This window comes from Pleuronectes platessa, chromosome 13 (assembly GCF_947347685.1).
Source record: "Pleuronectes platessa chromosome 13, fPlePla1.1, whole genome shotgun sequence".
In the NCBI taxonomy this organism is placed as follows: domain Eukaryota; kingdom Metazoa; phylum Chordata; class Actinopteri; order Pleuronectiformes; family Pleuronectidae; genus Pleuronectes; species Pleuronectes platessa.
The window spans coordinates 4866907-4886090 of NC_070638.1; the positions used below are offsets into that span (position 1 = coordinate 4866907).

The window sequence follows — 19184 nt, forward strand, 5'->3', positions numbered from 1 at the left end:
TTCACTGGTGACGCAGGTTTCACTTCTGTGGTCAACGTTTTATTATTTCAGAGGAAAACAGCCAATTTAAAAAAAAGAAAAAAATGCGTTTGCCATTTTTTATTTCACCATTTTGAGGAAAAACGTGGCTGCACATGAACAACAGCTGTTTATTCAGATACAGTGGAGGAGGTGAGGGAGGCGCACGGCCGTAATGTGGGGGGGGGGGGGGGGGTCAACTGATCTCCTTTGGCTTTGCATCGCAGCCTGAGCCTCAGTCACACGAACCTGGGACTCGATCCTCTGCCCTGAAAAACATTCACAGGCTGCGCAGGCACATTGAACAAATCTGGTTCTTGCACAGAAACTTGATTCCTTGGCGCTTTTTCTTTTGCCAAAACAGACCTTCAGTGGTGGAATCAACTGATGAGAAACAATAAAACACTGAAAAGATCATTAAAAAGAAGTAAAACAAAAAACACAATTCAAGTAGACGATGACTGAAATCAACTGTGAGAGGATAAGTTGCTATAATCGGAGGAAAGCGTTTGATATGTACAGTTCTGGGCTGCGGGGGGGGGGATCATCCGGCTGTTGAGTGAGTGAGGCGCTGCTTGCTGGCAAATGAGGTTGGCACTTCTACAGCAAGGTTAAATAGTGTTTTGCTTTCTAACATATACAGCCTATGGCGATTTTAAAGTTTCTGGAGTGATGGCTTTATTTCATAAATACAAGTCTGCTACAATTATTATTCTCGATAATCATAAAAATGCATCAAAGTCGTAAGGCAGTGAAAGCAACAAGGGTTTTGCTCGCTGCACACACACACACACAGGGAGTCGGCGTGCAGGCGGGTCGAGAACCCTTTTTAAAAATCGTACAGGGCTTTCTGGTTAAATCTGGCCGTTTGTTGGGCGATGCGACGCGGCGTCCCTGCTCATGCAAAATGCATTTGTTTCTTTTGCAGGTGGATGGTTGCGACGAGCGGGCGAGCTGCGGGAGCTGGAGAGAGAGGAGCCGTTCCGGTCGTTTCCCAGAGTCCCGCCGGCGTTCAAGAGGAGATCTGGGAGTTGGATTGTGGGAAGTCGAACAGAGAGCAGCCCTCAGAGTTACTCCTGGAAGAGCAGAGCACACAGGTTGGATTTCAGCCGCAGCTTCATGATGACGGTTAAAAAAAAGGATATTTGCAGTTTCTTTTCCACGTCATGAACAGATGCACTGAGGGACTACTGGGTTACCACAATGCAAATACACAACATAGATACACACAGGCTGCTGGGGCACTTTGACTATAACTTACAAACCAATAACTAATATCTAACTGTCATACTAACTTACATTTGAATAACAAATACAGAAACAGACACTATCTTTCTGTCACGATGTGGTTGTGGGTGAGAGTTTCATTCCAGTAAAATCTAAACACATCAAAGTACAGCATGCGTTCTACACCAGCTTCACAGAGACTTACACAATCTGCTCTTTGAGAGGGAGGGAGGCGTTTGTTTTCTAAACTGGGCGAGTTAAGAAGGATGAGTGAGGAATGGGACTTGAAGAGTTCGTCGGTTTAAACGTGAAAGAAAATAACAAATTTAAAACTTAGTTCTTGGATGGATTTGATGAGGTCAGATACAGGTGGACTGAAGACATCTGAATATATTGTTTTCTGAAAAACTCATCTGAATGATAAGTATAATGCTTTTATACTATTATTATGTTCTTGGCTCCCTTCACTGAGTGAAAGTTGCTTTTAAATCATCAGTTGAATCATATTTTTATAGGAAAGACTCAGTTTAAGTTTTGAAGAGGATGTTGTTGTTTCTTATTTTCGTTGTTTTATTCCCATGTATTTGGAAAATCCCTTCATTGATTTGTTTAGATACGTGCTATTGAAATAGTTTTATTATCATAATGATAATTTAAATGATATTCAACCTTTTACTTAGTGATAAATTAAGAGAAATTATACATTTCTGTGTTAATGGTATTCTCTCAAATAAGAGTAATGACATTTTCTAAGTCCCTTTCCTCACATGATTGATCCAGTAGCTGTGTATAAAGAAACCAGAGAAACCTCAGACCCACTGATGAAGGGAAAGTATTGTTTGGTGAAACTGATAAAGTCTTGTGTGATGCTGAGTTTAACATTTTTAAGACTGTTGATAATACAACTTGAAAGTTTTCAGACTCAGTGCCACGGTTCTGTGTGTATCTACAGTGAGAAGAGACAAGCATCTGAAAGACAAACATTTAGGATCATGTTAACAAAGTGCTGCTCAGAAACAGAAGCTGTTCTGGCACAAAGGTATTAGACAGAGTGTGCGTGCACACACACACAAGACTGAGGGCAAGGCTGCAGAGACAAAGCCAAGCATTCCCATCTGGTGAGTCCCACAAGTACACACATGCACGCTGGCTCATCCCACACCCTGAACCTCAGGTTCACCTCAGACAGAAACTAATGGAAAGACAAGCTCCAGAGACAAAAGGTAGATTTGAACAAACTGGACGATGCGTCGTGTTCAGGGACAAACAGACAAATGATGCTTAAGAGAAAAGGTGGGGGGGTTATAAGGACATGCTGATGACATGAGAAGGTTCCATCACGCAGCTCTTCCCCGGGGATAATCCTGACGCTACTGACGGCGGACATGTTGAAACACAAATGGCTGCATTTGTGAAGTTTGTTTGTTGCCACAAGGAGCGCTGACCTATTTCCCCCCCCCCACACAGAAAGGAAGAGTGCAACTGAAAGAGCAGGACGTCACAGAAACACACCTGTTATAGTTTAGTGATCCACCCCAAGCCTGATTGTTCCCCCTGCAGACGACAAGCATGAGCTGCTGTGTCGAGCTAAACTAGAATTTATTTTGTTTTAAGTTAAGCACAAGATTAATGACGACACCTTTGGAAAACCACCGTGTCATTTAGGCTAAATTTACCTCAAATTTGTTTGTTAACCTTCTACTTGCTTCTCTGATTTAATAATTAACCTAAAATTAAAGATTATTGCGAAACAAAACCAGAATCAATGCACAATTTCATAATTTGTTCTAAAGTGAAAAGATCCAGTCGGCAGTTCACACCGAGCTCTCTGAGAAGCAGAAGCCGGTCGAGCCAGTATTTAATAGCACATCACTGCCAGTGTCCTTTGTGAGGCAACACAATGTGGACACAACAGTGCTTTGGAATGTGTTGACAGAATATTCACTGACATGGAGGTATAAATACTCCAACACAAGTTGGATTCTTGTATTAGCAGATTGTTAAAAATCACTTTTTCTTTTTGATGATGCAATTCTTTTCATATTCTAGAAATTTCAAAGATTGGCTATTCTGGATCTTTTGTAATGATTTGTCTGTGTCGGAGGTAAAAGAGCTTTATTATAAATAAAAAAAAGGGAAGGTGCCTTCCTCCAGCAGGGGGGGCTGTTGCAGTTACATTTCAGGGGATTGCATGAGACCGCCAGCAGCATTACTGGAACGGTTTTTAAGCCTTGTCATTACGAGTTGAGACCATGATATCCGCTCTGTGAGCACACACGCACCAGCCGACCTTTTCCCTGCAGTGTGAGTGGAGCGGGAATGACAACAGCGTGATGCATTAGCTGTGAGTGCTACAGAAGCAGGGCTGTCTGTACCAGTGACAAGAAGTGCTGATGGGAAAGCAGCATGCCCGAGAATGGAGACCAGCTTGGAAAAAAGCCCCAGTCGAAACTAAATGACACCAGACTACACCGGGCAGCACCGGGACCAGGACTGGGGCCTCGTGGTCTTACCTGGGTCAGTCCTCCCCCTCCTCTGGCGTGATCTCTGTTTCTTTATGAACCACTACTTTGGTCACTGACATGTCAGGATGCTGTTCTTTAGCCTCCTTTATGGCCTGAGCCAGCGCCTACACACGGGAGTGCAGTGCCAGAAGGGGTCACCAGGGGGAGACAGAGAACGGGGAAGGGCAGGGAGGGAGCGGGGTTTGGATTGTAAGTCAGTAGTGCCAACAGGGAGTCACTTTCAGTTAGACTTGTCACACTTCCAGTATCTGTTACATCACACGTTAATGTTTTGTTTTTAAATGTCACATGCTGGACCTCCGAACCCACAAAGGGAAAGTTAAGGTCCTGGCGATTCACTAAAGGTAAGAATTAACTTATATTGCTCAAACCCAAGACTTTAAAAGGCAAAGAAAAATAATGCCATTCGTGGATACATAAAAAAATTAATAAAGATTAGAAGTCTGAGAGACCTGGTCGTGGTCGATGTCGGTATCTCCTGTGATGACGATCCGCTTCTCGATTCTCGTCTCTGATACTCCTCCTTTCACCGTCTGACCAACGGAGCAGAGAGACAATCACATTAATAAAAGGTTTATCAACAAATAAGAGGTCATGAATTATAGAGCTGATAAAAAAGCTTGAACATCTTAAAAGAAAAAACCCATAAAAACTATGAATTTGATTCCTTATCTTAATTGTCAGCTATATTCATAAGATAATCATTAATTGTTAAATATAAGGAAGCATGTCTCTAAACTACACAGATCGGTTCACTTCCTTTCCCCACACTTCCTTTGTGTTTTGGCCCAGACACAGAGGAGCTGGAGACGTATACAAGGCTTCAAGTGCTAAAGAGGCCGAAGGGACAATAGATGAACCCTGACCTTTGTGATGTGTGTGGTGGTCGTGGTGCTGGAGGTTTCTGAGGTGATGGTCTGAGCGCTCAGCAACATCCCGGGGTCAGCGTCACCATTAGTGTCAACCTGGTGACAAGCAAAACACAAAGTGAGAAGTCTGTGGGCTGGAATAAGTCAAAAATACTCCCTCCTGCAGGTTTTCATTTGGTGCCAGGGAAATTTAATAAAAAGTAATTTCATCTCTACTGAGCAGCAGACATTATTAAAACCAGTAAGTGTATAGTGGTTTCATCAGAGCTAGTTTATTTATTTATCTTTACTTGATGTGGCTAAAAACAAGCTAATGGTGGAATTTGAGACTTGCTAAACCTAAACAATGAGCTAAAAATGAAAAGTACAATTATCATTTTAAAGAAATATTGATTAGCACAGCTTCAAAGTGGAGATAATATATATTTTTTAAAGTTTTATTTGTAAAGAGGAAGAAGTCAAACAGGGGATATGAAAGACATTTTCCTCAGGAGTTGGAGGAGCCCAAAACAGAGCTAATGAGGACTTATTTATGAATAAATTAATGCTTTTTTTGCTCTGTATCTGCTGAGTGTGTGAAAAACAAGTTATTGTTCCAAATATGAGCTAAAAAGATGACAAAACACTATGACATTGTTACCAATACTGTTTTATCACAATCTGCTCTAACAAACCCAGAACTCACCTCTGCAGCCTCATAGGTGATGGTCTTTGTCTCTGTGTGGACCACAGGCATCTCTTTGGTTCCCACCTCACTGTTCTCAAGACTCTGGAAGTAAAAAGGAAAGAAACGTAAACATTTAGTGAATCGTACACTAGGGTGTAGAGGGAGTACAGCAGCGCTAATACCATCTGCTCACGTTAAATTAGTCTGAAGCAAATTGCTGCAGGTGTTCGACCTCTTAGCTGCAGCTCTTTGTTCTTAAAATAGCACCACAAGGTCGTACATAAAATGTAATTAACGCAAATAAATACCGCATGCTAATAAACCGAACCAAAGGCTCTCATTGTCGGGCTTAAATCTCTCAACCAGCATGCAGTCATGCATTAGATCCCCCTAATTCAGTGAAGGAAAAGATACTGGGAAGTGCAAATCACAAGGTTTTGATCAAGTGTGTGCACCACATCAAATAACATATCCCCTGATCTGCTCGGTGATGAGTTAGGAAGCGGAGATGCAGATCCATGCGTTCGGTGGAGTCTTGGCCCCTGATTATTAACGGCAGATTGTGTCAGCAGGAGCTGGTGGTGAGGTTACAGGGCCGAGGGAGAGGCCGCTGGCGCTGACGTGGGGTTACCTCCGACTGAGACCTGGCTGGAGGTGAAGAGGTGAGTGGGTTTCCTGTGGGTTCAGTCACATTCGCTTCCTCCTCCAGTTCTTTAGATACCAACACGTCTCCCCCTTCTGAAGCCTGATCATCGACAGTGTCTTCTTCTAGTTTCAAATTCAGTTCTTTGTCATTGAACTTCTTCTCTGCCTCTTCTTCCATTTCAATAATCTCCTCCTCCTCCTCTTCCTCCCTCTCAACTTCATCGTCTGAGCTGTCCGTCTGTGCATAGTGGTATTTCTCTTTTTCAAAGGTCAAAGGATTCTTGGTGTCTGCAGAGATCTTTTGTTCTTCATCCTCTGCTGGTGAACATTCATCCACTTGCTCATCCACCTCTTCGATACCGTTGTTTAACACTGTGGGAAACTCTTCTTCCTCGAAATACTGCACCTCATGAGAGAACTGGACTCTCTTCCCTGATTCTGTCTCATTTCTCTCCTTTGCACATTTTAAATCTGTCAATTCATTCTCCAAAGCCTCCAAACAACTCTTTACTTCCTCTGTTGATGACAACTTCTCCTTTTCACATCCTCCTATGTAAGCAGGAGTTACATTGAAAATTACACCAATATTTCCATTTTCTGACACCAAAGGTTCCCTGTCGACACCTGAATTCTCCTCCTCCTCATCTATCACTTCCTTATTTCCTTTTTCTGTGGACTCTGGCAAAGCACTGCTGTCAGAGAGACTCTCATCAAACCCCGAAGTTGTTGCTACTGGCTGCATTTCTGCTTTCACAGACGCACACTGATGAACTTGCTCTAAAGACGGAGCGGAGCCAGGAACAACAGATTTTTCACAATTATCTGAGGCAGCTGGTGGATCTGCTGAGCTACTGTCACTACTATCCCTGTGTGAGGTTACTATGCAGCCTGACTCTCCCTCTGCAGGCTCTGCTGACATTATAGTGACTATGAGCTCTGCTGCGGTGTGCGCCGATTCGGCTTCGGCAACCTCTGTGGTCTGGATATTCACCGTTGGCCCAGTGGACTCTGCCGGCCCCGCCTCCGTCTCTGTGGCCAACTCTGTCTTCAGCTCTGGATCAGCTGGTGCCTGCGATTGATAATCGTACCGTTAGATTTTGTTTTTGAATATCCATGAGTTAAGAAAACAGTATACTGGAGATTCACATAAACCTGATGGGAGAGAAATGGTTGTGTTTATTAGCAGATTTCATTATATTCAACAGGACTGAGTTACTTACAATAGGCACAAATATTTAAAAAATAAATTATGAAGACCAGAGAGGAGTGGTCACCTTTTGAGAGGAGGAAACCCATCCCAGCGTAGACTGATGGGACAGAAGGATGGATGGACACAAGAACAGAGAGAAAGAGAGGATAGTCAAAAGTCACAGTGGACACCGGACAAAAAAGCGGAGGAAGACGGGGAAAAATGAAAAAATGTCTGAAAAGTAAAATATTATATGGAATGTATGGAATACCACGATAAAGCTCATTCAAACTGCTGAAGCTGAAGCCAATTGGAATGAATTGTAAAACAAACTGAAAGTCTGGTTTAAGAAATGCAGATTTCAACTAATCTGCTTTTGAAAAACTTTTCTCCTAAAAGCAGTGAAATGTCTTTTCAGGTAGATCCATATATTTGATCTGACTGGTTAAAGAGGGAGAATGTTTTTTTATTTTGGAGGATGAGTTGGGGGAAAGCTGCTGTAGTGGCACGGAGCCAGGGCTATGAGGTCACCTCTTTCAGGAAACTGAAAAGAAAGAAAGGCATCGTGCAGCTGAGCCAAACTGTAATAAACATGTCGTCCTTATCAGCTGCAGGAGCCAGCTGCTAAGGTGGGGGGGGGACTGGACTGTTTCAGCTGTCAACAAACTGATAAGCAAACACAAAACAGTTGTATCAAAAAGAAGCGGTAGGCTTGACTGCAACAGAAATATCATCAGCTTTGCGAGAGGGAGAGTAAACGCCGGGTGTTAAAGGGGCCGTTAGCCATGCACTGCGCTCGGTTACATGGTTGTTAGACTGGTTTTGCTGCTGCTGGGGGGAAGGCAATGAGGGGAGGCTGCAGGTGGTGGTGTTGGTGGAGGTATGGAGGGAGGGAGGGAGGCAGCCAAAACCAGGTCGTTGCCTTTGATTTATTTATACAGTACCACTGCTAAGGTCGTAGTCGAAGGTTCAGGAATTGAGTTTTGAGTAAAGCTGGACTTTGGCTGTTCGGTCAGGACGACTTCTTCGAAGAAGAAGATTTCTGCTTTCTGCTGCAGGCCGTCACAAGTCACCATCTCCTCGACTTCCTCTGCAGACACACGTATGACCTCTGAAGCCTCGGTCTTCACCTCCTCAGAAATCCAGGATGCCATCGCCTTTTTAGGTGAATCAATACCTTTAATCTGAGTCATGTCATCGGTTTTTACATCGATCTTCGGACTCAGAGTCTTGACTACTGTCATTTGGGCTTCGATGATGACAGCACTGTCTTCTTCGATCATTTCTTTCTCATTAGAACTGGACAGTAAGTCCTTCTCCTCGGCGTCTGTCTCTCCAGGGACAACAGGCTCTTCTTTTTCTTCCAAGACGCTCATCTCACTGCACTCGGCGTCTAATTTATCCTCTTTCAAGATAATAAGTGTCCCTTTCTTGTCACTGATGGCCTGGGACACTTCCTGTCTTACAGCTCCGGGGCTGACCTTCAACACCGACCTCTCCGACAGCTCATCTTGTGAGTCGGGCGTCTTCTCCTCCACCTCCCTGAGGGTCACTTCCATGAAGACGTCGTCATCCATAGTGGTTGACAGACTAATCCCGTGAGGCCCCGAGGAGGTGGCCCCATCGGTTACGATACTATCCGCCATGTATTTCACCAGATATCTTGCGGCCTGAGGAGACACTTGGCTCATTGGTAATAGTTCGTTCAAGTTAGTAAACAAAGGGCGACACACAGCCAATACATGGCAAGAATCAGCTTAAGAGACAGTTGATATGAAATGACACTCAATAAGCTCCATAAGTACTAGGACAGATTAGACTGGAAATTACTTTTATACGTTTGTCTGCAAAAATATGGCCATTAGGTTACTTGAAGGACTGTAAAGGGGAAAAATAATCAGGAGTATATAACATCAGATATTCTAAAAAGCTGTAATCATAATTAAAAACTAACCAATCATTGTGGATACCAAACAACCTTTCGAGCTTTGTATATGAAGCCGTTTTCAGACATAAACACTGGACAATTATATTAAATTTGCCGATTACATATGAAGAATGTAGCAGGAGATTATCCAGATATCATTGCATGTTTGAGGGCAGCTAAAAAGTTATGAGAAAAGGGCAGAGAAAGGAAAGAAAAATGGCAGAAACGCTTCTTATGTGAAGTCACAAGAGCCAAAATACCAAACTCTGCTCTGCTGTCACTATACATCAGGATCGAGGTCGATACAAAGAGCAACAAACACCATCAACACTCACAAGAGCAGTTACACAAGACAAACAAACTGGGGGCATTTTGTTTTTTACCTCAGTGGATTGAGGCTCCATCTCTTCTTTGGTCTCCTCTCCTGCAGGAGGCTCATCTTCAGTCTGCAGAGGAATGAAAACAATTCAAATGTCACACATTGAAACAGACACACTGGAGGAGATAAGTACTGTTACATCTTCAAATGGACAAGAACTGGATCCCAAGGCTCCTGCAGAGAATCAGTTTTCTCTTGCTATCAGATGAGAAACATTTGATGTCAGTGATTGGTCCTCAGAGGCTTCGATAAGTGTCGCTCATTAGTCCTGCACCAGATCATCAGATTGTGTTTCACAATGCAAGTAAAAGAAGAAACTCAAAAGAAACTCTGATTAATGGCTTCACTATCCGTAACTGTGATGAATAACATCTTGGCCGCTGAAGACATAAAATAATATTGGCAAAGAAAAACACATTTGCTGGATTACATGTAGAACTTTATTTCACTTTGAAAGACTTGCCCATATTCTTCTATAATGTGCACCGAGTACTGAATTTACTGCACTAGGTGTCATGATGCAACGACTGCTCAGATTAATGTCTTTGTATATAAAAAAAATCTCCTTGGTGATGTCATTCCTCTCTCACACACACACACACACACAAGCCGCCGCTCAGTCTGCTGTGGACTGCAGCTTACATCCTGCGGCTCCAGAGGCTCTATCATGGGCGCCTCGTCTGCCCTGGGTGAGTGCGCCGGGGACGAGGAGAGTCTCTTCTCCCATTCTGTCAGGCCCGGCGTGCCATCGCCGGTCTCAAGGAAGGAGCGCTTCAGTTCGCTGATGTTGGTTTGGTGCTTGACCATCTCCGCCGGGGGCTCGGTGTCCTGCAGTAGCCGGTCAACCACGACACAGAGAGATGAGGGCACGAGCAGCGCGGAGGGAACGACGGACATGCTTTATGATCGAGGCGTTAGCTTGCATATCCAATGAATACCCCAAAAAATATGTTGGTAGCATAAAATGCAGTTCTGAGAAGGTCTGTATCAAAATGTAAAGTGACACAGACCTGAATCAGATGCATTATGCACTTTATAATTCGTAGTTTCCTGTTCACAGGCCTGTTTACGAGGCTGTGCAGCCTTCCTGTGCAGCAGCTCACACAAGCAGCAAAGAAACAGCAAACGATTCACCCACACAGCGGCTGTAACTACGAGAGCAGCAGCTTCCACTTAAATGCTAACAGAGCATTTAGGACCAGATGAATTCAATGAAAAATAAAATGGCGTCATGCATATAGTTACTGATTTAGTTTTACAGGTTTAGTTGAGCACAACACTCCCAAATCTCATTAGAAGCCAACGATCTACTCACACTGGTTTTATTCTGTTAGATTTCGGTTGCGTTATTTCTTACGAAAATGAATTTTGATGCTCACAGCAAGAACTCTGTTAGAGAAAACTGTAATAAAAACAACTCTCATTCACACCAGAACAATCTGACGCTGGCAGAGCCACCGGCTTGTTATCAATATATGTTATCTATCCTGTTATTGGTTAGGATTCCTCATAACAAAAACACCTGCATGCTTATTTCACTCAAGCAGTTTTCTTACCAACCTCTAGCATCAGATTACTGTGCCTGATAAAAACGTCCTCCCCTTTTACTCGTCTTATGAAACTATACTGTAAAGACAAAGAGGGGAGAGGAATTGTAGATGAGGCTGTTTTGTCTTGTTGAATTTAGACTCTTGTTAGGAGAGATGGGAGCTTTGACTTCTTAGACCTGGTTGTCAAATGACACAATGGTGAAAAAAAAGAAAAAGTCTTTAAAACTGTGAAATCTGACTCTCGGGCGCAGCAGAAGGAAAAGAAAGGTAAACACGACTCCACCATTTGCACACAAAAGCACTTTGAGGAATGAGCTGGATGGCGTGTTCGCCAGCAGGGGCAGCTTTGCAGCGGCAGCCTGAGACGTGAATTCAGGCAAGAGGGAAAGGTCAGTCTGGTGTGTGGTGTGATAATGTCAACAACAGCAGCAGTAGCAGTAGCAAGGCAAGCCAAGGCGACAAGATGACAAAGAGTGATGGATGGCTGATGTCTGTGAGGCTCAGTGCATCTGGTGGGGGTTGTGATGGTGGTGAGATGCACTGAGCTGGGCCATGAAGCGAGCCCAGTGTACCTGAGTCCGCATCTCAGAGTCGTCCTCCCCTTCCGACTGACAGCAAGTAAAGAGGGAGAGCACAGAGAGTGTGAGACGAGGAGGAAAAGAGCCACAGTGTTAAGAATGTTAGAAGAAAGGCAAAGGGGAAAGTCAAGTTAAAGAAAGTGGTTTTACAAGGAGAAGCAAGCAGAGGGACAAGGAGAAGGGACTGTTTGCTAAACCCCTCCCATGAATTACATTTATCAAATTATGGATTAGCAGCCACAACAGGAGCCAGCGGGCCAGTGAGACAGCATTTTGTTTCTGCTGTAGAGAACGGAGTAAACAGTGCACTCGTCTGGTCTGGACTTCCTCCTCCTTTGAGTTTGAAATCTAGTTCCTGAAAAGCATGCATAGGGTTTTAAAAATACCCTCTTCACACTCTGCAAGTCCAATTGTTACAAAATGTGACACCTCACTTACTTCTCGTCCTGTAAAGTATTTATTACTTCTACTACAAGGCTGCTTATCACAGAATTCTTGTTCTAATGTCATCTCACACCAACCAGTCACCATTTGTAGGTTTTGAGGTTGTGCCCGATATCCACCGATCTGCCAAACCATCAAAACCAGTTTTCTTACCAGTGATTGGTGTAAAATAAGCTGAAGTCCGAGCTCATGTCCACTCATCTCACTGAGCTACGACAGCTGTCAACTGTAGATAATTAATTGTTGCTAGCTACAAATGAGAAGTTCTTCTACCATTGTATACAATCAAGGACCCCCCCTGTTTTAATTGGTATATCTGCAAATGCTTCCACTGTTTATTTTGTGCTGAGCAACAATAAAAAAATGTTAGCCCAGTCATGGGGCTGGGCTTGGCAAACAGTCAGTAGTTTAAAGACTTTAAGGGAAAGAGTGGAAAATTGTGTCAGGAAAACATCCTACTTTAAATAAGTTTACAATACATCTAAAAAGAAAATAACTAAATTGACGAAAAGGATGCAATGCATGCATAATATTTAGATCTTCAAGTGCAGGCGTTGTTTCACATTTCACAACTACGATCCAGCGTCACATTTTTGTTTCCCTCGTCTCTATCTGTGTGTCTTTCATGCCCGAAATACAATATTCTCCTCCGATGTACAGACCTCTGTGGCGGTCATCTCTCCGTCATAGGCAAAGTCAGTTTGATCGCTGTCGGTCTGCGTTCACAAACGCAGCAAAACCGATCCGAGTGGCAAGCAAAGGAGGAATGACAAGAACCCAGCTTTTAAATCCTTGCATACATCACACATCGACAGAGATTCTTCATTACCACAGATGAAACAAATGGAAATGCAGCGGCCGTTTCTGTCAGCTGCAAAAATACAATATCCGACAAGACTATATAGATAAGATTAGCAGTGGATCAACACAAAGACAAATAAAAGAAAAAATGCAAAGTAAGCAAGCAAAACAGACTCAGAGGAAGTTGAAACCTTGGGTCGGTCACTTTCAAACAGGAACATTATTTAATTTGCCTCAGATTTGAAAAGACTAAATCCTGGTATTCCGTTAATGAAACTCAGTCCAGGTAAATGAAATCTGTGTTGTGCAAAAGTACAACACGCGATGACAACATGGGATTTAGAATTTTTCTTTTGTTGACGAACAGTAACCTGACTTTCAGGCCCTCCCCCCTCCTCTCCATGCATGTTGACACTGAGGGTGATGTGGATGCATTTGAGCATCACACTCTCTCTGCATCACATGGATTTGGATTTGACTCGCTCTGAAAAAGGTCTCATCTTGACAGACTGCAGAAAGTGCTGAGAGAGTTTCCATTTTGTTTGAGGCTGCGTCAGCCAGCGATGCAGAGAGACTGAGAGCTTAAATCGAGATGGAAATGTTGTCATGCAGCTTGTGATGATCGTGAAACATTCACTATCTACACTTTTAAGTCTTAAATGTGGATGATATTACTGAGATGAGTTAGGCACAAAGCAGTGTTTTTAGATTTGAAGTTACGTAAGGAATTAGTGACAAAAATGGAGGCCGACGACTTCTTCAAATCCTGGTGATTATTAACAATCAGTAAAATAATTAAAAGTTGGCAGGAATAATTGTTTTACGGTCATACGGATGTGGTTTAGCAAGTCACGAGTGGTGCCCACTGTTTGTGTCGAACCCTCTCATGAAAGGTGACGATCAAATATGAAATGTGAGACTTGCAGGCTCATCTCTGTGCACTCGTGAAGTTGATGGGGATGTGGTCTACAGGATGAGAGTGTGACTGGGCAGAGATGAGGTTCTGAAAGTAGGAGACTGACAGACACTGGGACAGACAAGGTCTCCAGGTCGGCTCTGAACTGGTGGAACAGCAGAGCGGGATACAGGACAGGACAAGGAGTTAACGATCATAATGAACTGTACGTCTAAGCCAAGAGGCCATTACTGGAACATAAAGTCGCACGCACACACCTCCTCTTCCTCTGAACTGTCATGGTCATGGTAGCCCTGGGCAATGGAGGCGGTCAGGGAGGCTGCCTTGGGCTCCAGGTAGCAGAGGCACAGCGCCAGGGGGAAGGAGAGGGTGAGGGCGTAAGGGACTGAGAAGGACGTGGAGAGCAAGAAGAAGAAGATGAAGAGGAAGCAGGGGATGAGTGAGGGTGACTTAATGGGGAGGAAGCTGTGCGCGCACTCGGGGAGGAAGCGCATCTCTGACAGATCGGGGAAGGTGAGGTAGCCGTCCTCATCCAGCAGGGAGGACCAGTCGGGCAGGTGCAGGGAGAAGGAGAAGAGCGTACCGCCGCGGCTCTTGCCCTGCTCCAGCCTCTGCTTGCGGGCCAAGAGCAGCAGCGCCTGCTCCTGCAGCAGGGCGGCTTTGCGATCGGCGTGGGCTTGCCGGCGGCGGCACCCATTGCCGCTCTTGGCTGGACTGACTGATGAGGCCCGTTTACGGACATTCTCCCTGCGCCTCCGCCGCACTTTAGTTGATGAAACAGGAGATGAGGGGAGTGAGAGCTCCGAGCGGAGAGGGTCAGTTGTGTATACACACGGGGAGTACTGACGGAGGGTAATGTCAACGAAGGGATGACGTGTGTGTAAATGGAGAGGAGCGAAAGGGGAAGGGGGCGAATACGCATGAGCACACACGAGTATAGTGTGGGGTCAAAGGAAGGACAAGAAAAGAAAAGCTAATTAGTAAAGCGTACACAAGATGAAAGCACTTAGGCCTAGCCTACTGCAGAGGGTTAGGCTGAAAGCAACTAGGAAATTCTCTTCCGCCATAATGTTATTAAATAAAAGTTTATTAAGGAAAAAAAAAAACTCAAATGTTAAAAAAGGATTAAAAAGATTTGCAGCAGCTTCTAAGGAACATGATCCATTTCTTTGAAAATCCAAGGGCATATTTGCTAATATTACCTCTCTTTGAACCAAATACAAAAAACACTTCAAAGCCCCTGAAAGGTTCTTTTATCTGAGCGGAAGGCAGCTCTCACTGCGCTGAAGGTGTCTGTACACAGTGGATTACCTTTGTGTCGTGTCTGAGCGGAGTCGTGGCAGTGGGCTCTGCCGTTTCTGCTTCATCCATCTGAGCGTCTTCCTGCTCCTCCTTCTCTTCCTCTGCCTTCTTCTCTGTAGTTACTGTGGTGATAATGTCCCCCTTGGCTATGACTTTGGCCGCCCCGTCACTGTCCTTCATCAGAGTCTCGTGGTTCTCCATTATGGGAGCTGAAAACGGCCAGAGGACAAATATGGATGTGAGGGGACAGAATGATTCATGTTTTTATAAACACCGAGGGACTGAGAAATCTGTGAGCAGGGAAATCAAAAGGTTTCATTGTCGCTTAACTGCACAAGTGTTACAGATCTTTTTTGGGGGCTTTTACGTTTTTCCCTGTTATTTGATTCAGCTCTATTTTGTTTTGTTGTTTAAATTGTGCAGGGGAAAAAAACAGGGCTTCAAAAATACAAACTGGGTAAATAAACAAAAGTCCTGGAGTTGACAGCATTTCAACTTTGATGGCGCTTGTGGCCAGTAAATAGACACCACCACCAACAGCTCCTCACCTCCATCTAAGCTGAGGGACATGTTGTAGCGTTTGCTGGCCGAGCGCTCAAAGAACGGAGCCGGTCTGATGATGCTGGAACTGGCTTTGCGGGTCTGAGCCTGCGTTCTGCCACTGTAGCGGAACTTGGAACCGAGGCTCATGAACTTCTTCGGTGGTGCCTCAGGGGATACGAGCCTGTCGCCAGTTACAAACACTCACATTAGTCAACACGAAAACAGAACACAGATTTAAGCTGTGAAAATAATTAGAACGCCTGCTAATTTGAATACTCTCCCGAGAGCCTTCGGGGTGGACTCGCTACACAAAAGAACCCAGGAGACCAGTTTTTTGCCTAAAGCAGCACAAAGCTACTCTGCATGTTGTCCAAATGGCAACGGCTACTAACAGTCTGAGCAGCGCTTCAATAAATCAAACATTTAGGGTGGTTATCGGTAAATTCATGTTTGCACGGTTGGCAAGCTCTTCACTTTAGGAAGGAATGAAATCCAATATTTCTGATTTAAAATTACTGACCAACATGCTAAGTGAGAAAACATCTCCTCGTTTATTTCTTACCTGAAAAAGGTATGATGCTCGACACAGACCTTCCAGAGCCTTTTGGCAGCGCGATGATTTGGTAGCTTGAAACCGATCGTGCTTTCAAACTGTTCAAACTGCAAAACACAGATTAAACACTGTAGTCAGATTCTCTACAGGTAACTTTAACCTTGCTTACTCGTGTATTGGGAATCCCATTTCTCCCTTGATTTATAGTGCTGTGTTAATTGTAGACATTTCACCAGTTTATCAACAAACCTGTAGAGAAATAACTACTTTAATTCATTGTAAATAATTAGCATTATGCAAATAGTGAAAAACGGTACAAGATCAATTATTTACATTTCCTATGTAAAACAGCTTCACACACAACAAAGCCACTCCAATTAAAGTTTACATAAGTAAAGAGTCAGTAAAAGATATGGTGGGTTAGGAAAAAGTAGCGATGAAAACAACTGCATTTCTATTCATCTGCAGAAAGCTTAGAACTTCAGAAACAATATTTCAGCAGCAGCAGCAGTTTGCAGTTCACCTGAAACAGAAGTTAATTCAAGCTGCTGTAGTGAGATGGTGTCACAGTAAACACGGGATAAGAAATGGATGGTGCTTTGTGGGAGATAGTGAGCACAGCAGCTTTCATATGAATACATCCATCTAATTTATCTTTTCAAATGAGCTGTCACGAGTAGACGAATATCTCTTTACCTCGCCGGGTCGAATTTTGATGTAGAAATTGTTCCTCTTGTAGGAGATCTTGAGGATTTTGGGCCAGGCGAACCGGTTGATCCGCAACCGGTCTCTATAGATGAGGAGGCCACTTGCGCAAACGCCCAGCATGATCTCCACACCCTCAGAGTCCTGCAGACATCACATTAACATAGACACACAAAGAAATAACAAAGACAAAACACACAAATATGTTAAATTAGTTTAGGGAATCTCCTTAATAATGTGTAACGATCCCTGACAAAGGAGAAGCTTAAGAACAACAGTGCTCTTCTCTTCCAGTTCTGCTAAAGATAAACTCTTATTCGACAAACTCTAAGGAGTATGGGGGTTTTCGGGAGCCAGGGCACAGCAGGTTAAAGTAGACTTGAACAGAGCTAACTTGTGATAATAGAAGGGTAAAGCAGGCAGGTGATGGACTAATGAATTCAGGCAAACTCTTATCTTCTCTATGCAGGCTGTGTTGCTGTTGAACGGTGATTCAAACGGGGCACAAAGTGAGTGAGAGTTGGCAAAAGCGACAGTGAAGTCTTGGGAAATGGTGGATGAGGCACAAAATGACGCTCTTCACTGCAGAAAGCATGAGACGAGCAGGTGAAGCCACTGATAACAGGTCCGGAGAGGGAGGCTCTGGTCCCAAGCAAGAACAACCAGACTAAAGTAACAATGGGATGTTGAAAGTGACAAATTTGAATGCAACCATGCACGAGAAGAAGAAGAAAAAAAAAAAGCACACACACGCACTCACACACTTGGGTAAGCACATGAGATGCAGCCTCTTACCTCTCCCAAAGCTGGAGCCAAGCTTTCATAGAGGCTCCCTACCAACTTTGCATTTAATGAGAGAGGAGAGAAGACAAAAGAGGGATGCTGGTCTGATATGTGTACATATTTTTTCTCGTGTATCAAAACGGTGTCTCACAGAAGCGGAGCTGAGCATTGTTGTCGACTCGGTTTGATCAAGGCTGCGTGCTCGTCTCTGTCATCTCCTCCATTCTGATCTAAATCTGCGTAGGCAATATCCTCCCCATCACTCACATCTACACCCATTTTGACTTTCAAAGCACTTTGGATAACAGATTCATATCAGGACTGATGAGTGTAATTTTCTTTTATGATGACAGCCGTCCTGCTGTCATACTGCAGCTCTTTCCTTACTGCCTGTGTTCTAATGAAGTGTTTGATCCCATCTGGCTGGCAGATTAGAAGAGCAAAAGGAAGGCAGAGCCGGGCTCCAGATCCCACCCCATCCTGCCCCTTTCTCCCCCTACCCCTTCAGCCCCAGATCCACGGTAGAAGTGAAATAATGTCAGTCAATCAGTGGTGCAGCAGAGGCATTTCTGTGGCAGCCATGATGTTTCGGAAGCAGCGGTGTTGTGGTGGAAAGCGTCACTACTGAGTGCATGATTGCAATGTGTTAGATTGCATAGAGAGAGAATACAAAATACACGTCCATAACATTAGTTGAAAACATCTTAATGCAGCGTGGAGGCACTGACCAATTCCTGGAGACATTAGGTTAAACAAATGAAAAGATACAACTTACGATTGGTATGAAAGATATAAAGCTACACACAGCAGCTGGTTAGCTTAGCTTAGCATGAATGCTGCAGACAGGCATTGTGGTTTAATTTGAGGAAATGTTAAATCATTTATAGCGAAAGGATGCGATAACTTAATCACCATCTACAGCTTTGATGAGCCCTCTCCAATTGTTACATATAATTTCCCCCGTGAAAAAACAATTCTAAACTCTATACAAGTAGTTAAAAGTTTACAGCGACTTGTTACCTTGGCGTGGTGGAGGTCCACACCATACATGGACAACTTCTTGGCGTTTTCCAGGAAGTGTATCTCCGCCTCGCCCGGTGTCATCCCCCTGATAAAGACGGAACCAACAAACTCAACAAATGGAAACTACAAAAAAGAACGATTTGATGCTTTCAGACGGATGTTGTATTCAAGAGCAGTCCTATGAGATCTGAACAGGGATAATTCACTGATTTATTGTATAAGAGCTTTCTGGGAAATGGTTGTTTTTATGGATGCTTTCAACTGAAGCGACACAGATAACCATGAGTGCATCCACTTTTAGCATAGAGGCCTTCAGGGAAACTCTAATCCTGGTACTGCCATAGCCTCGCTCCACCCACAGGGCGAGACAGGACTGCATCAAATTACACACAAATCACTGTAATACAGGGAGAACAGGGGACTCAGACAAAAGGACAGCCAGCTGGATCCATTTATAAGAAAAGATAAATCCAGTGACGGCAGACGTGTTGCCTTTCAAAGAATATTATTAATCCTGGATGTTAACGTCCCACAGGTTAA

At 43.9% G+C, this 19184-nt stretch overlaps 1 protein-coding gene across 1 annotated transcript in view; it reads right to left on the reverse strand.

Annotated features, from left to right (window-relative positions):
- The window catches only part of epb41l3b (erythrocyte membrane protein band 4.1-like 3b), a 32379-nt gene continuing 13195 nt past the window's right edge, over positions 1–19184 (reverse strand). Inside the window, exons 8-26 of the mRNA XM_053437840.1 lie at positions 18642–18729; positions 16830–16982; positions 16143–16240; positions 15586–15761; positions 15047–15246; positions 13993–14577; positions 12681–12734; positions 11569–11604; positions 11007–11072; positions 10089–10274; positions 9451–9513; positions 8085–8810; positions 7226–7258; positions 6943–7020; positions 5325–5408; positions 4637–4735; positions 4223–4303; positions 3759–3874; positions 1–1094 (exon numbers count right to left, since the gene is read on the reverse strand). Coding sequence (XP_053293815.1) covers positions 3764–3874; positions 4223–4303; positions 4637–4735; positions 5325–5408; positions 6943–7020; positions 7226–7258; positions 8085–8810; positions 9451–9513; positions 10089–10274; positions 11007–11072; positions 11569–11604; positions 12681–12734; positions 13993–14577; positions 15047–15246; positions 15586–15761; positions 16143–16240; positions 16830–16982; positions 18642–18729 — 2917 coding nt within the window. The 3' untranslated portion in view covers positions 1–1094; positions 3759–3763. The remainder of the gene's footprint in view (positions 1095–3758; positions 3875–4222; positions 4304–4636; positions 4736–5324; positions 5409–6942; positions 7021–7225; positions 7259–8084; positions 8811–9450; positions 9514–10088; positions 10275–11006; positions 11073–11568; positions 11605–12680; positions 12735–13992; positions 14578–15046; positions 15247–15585; positions 15762–16142; positions 16241–16829; positions 16983–18641; positions 18730–19184) is intronic.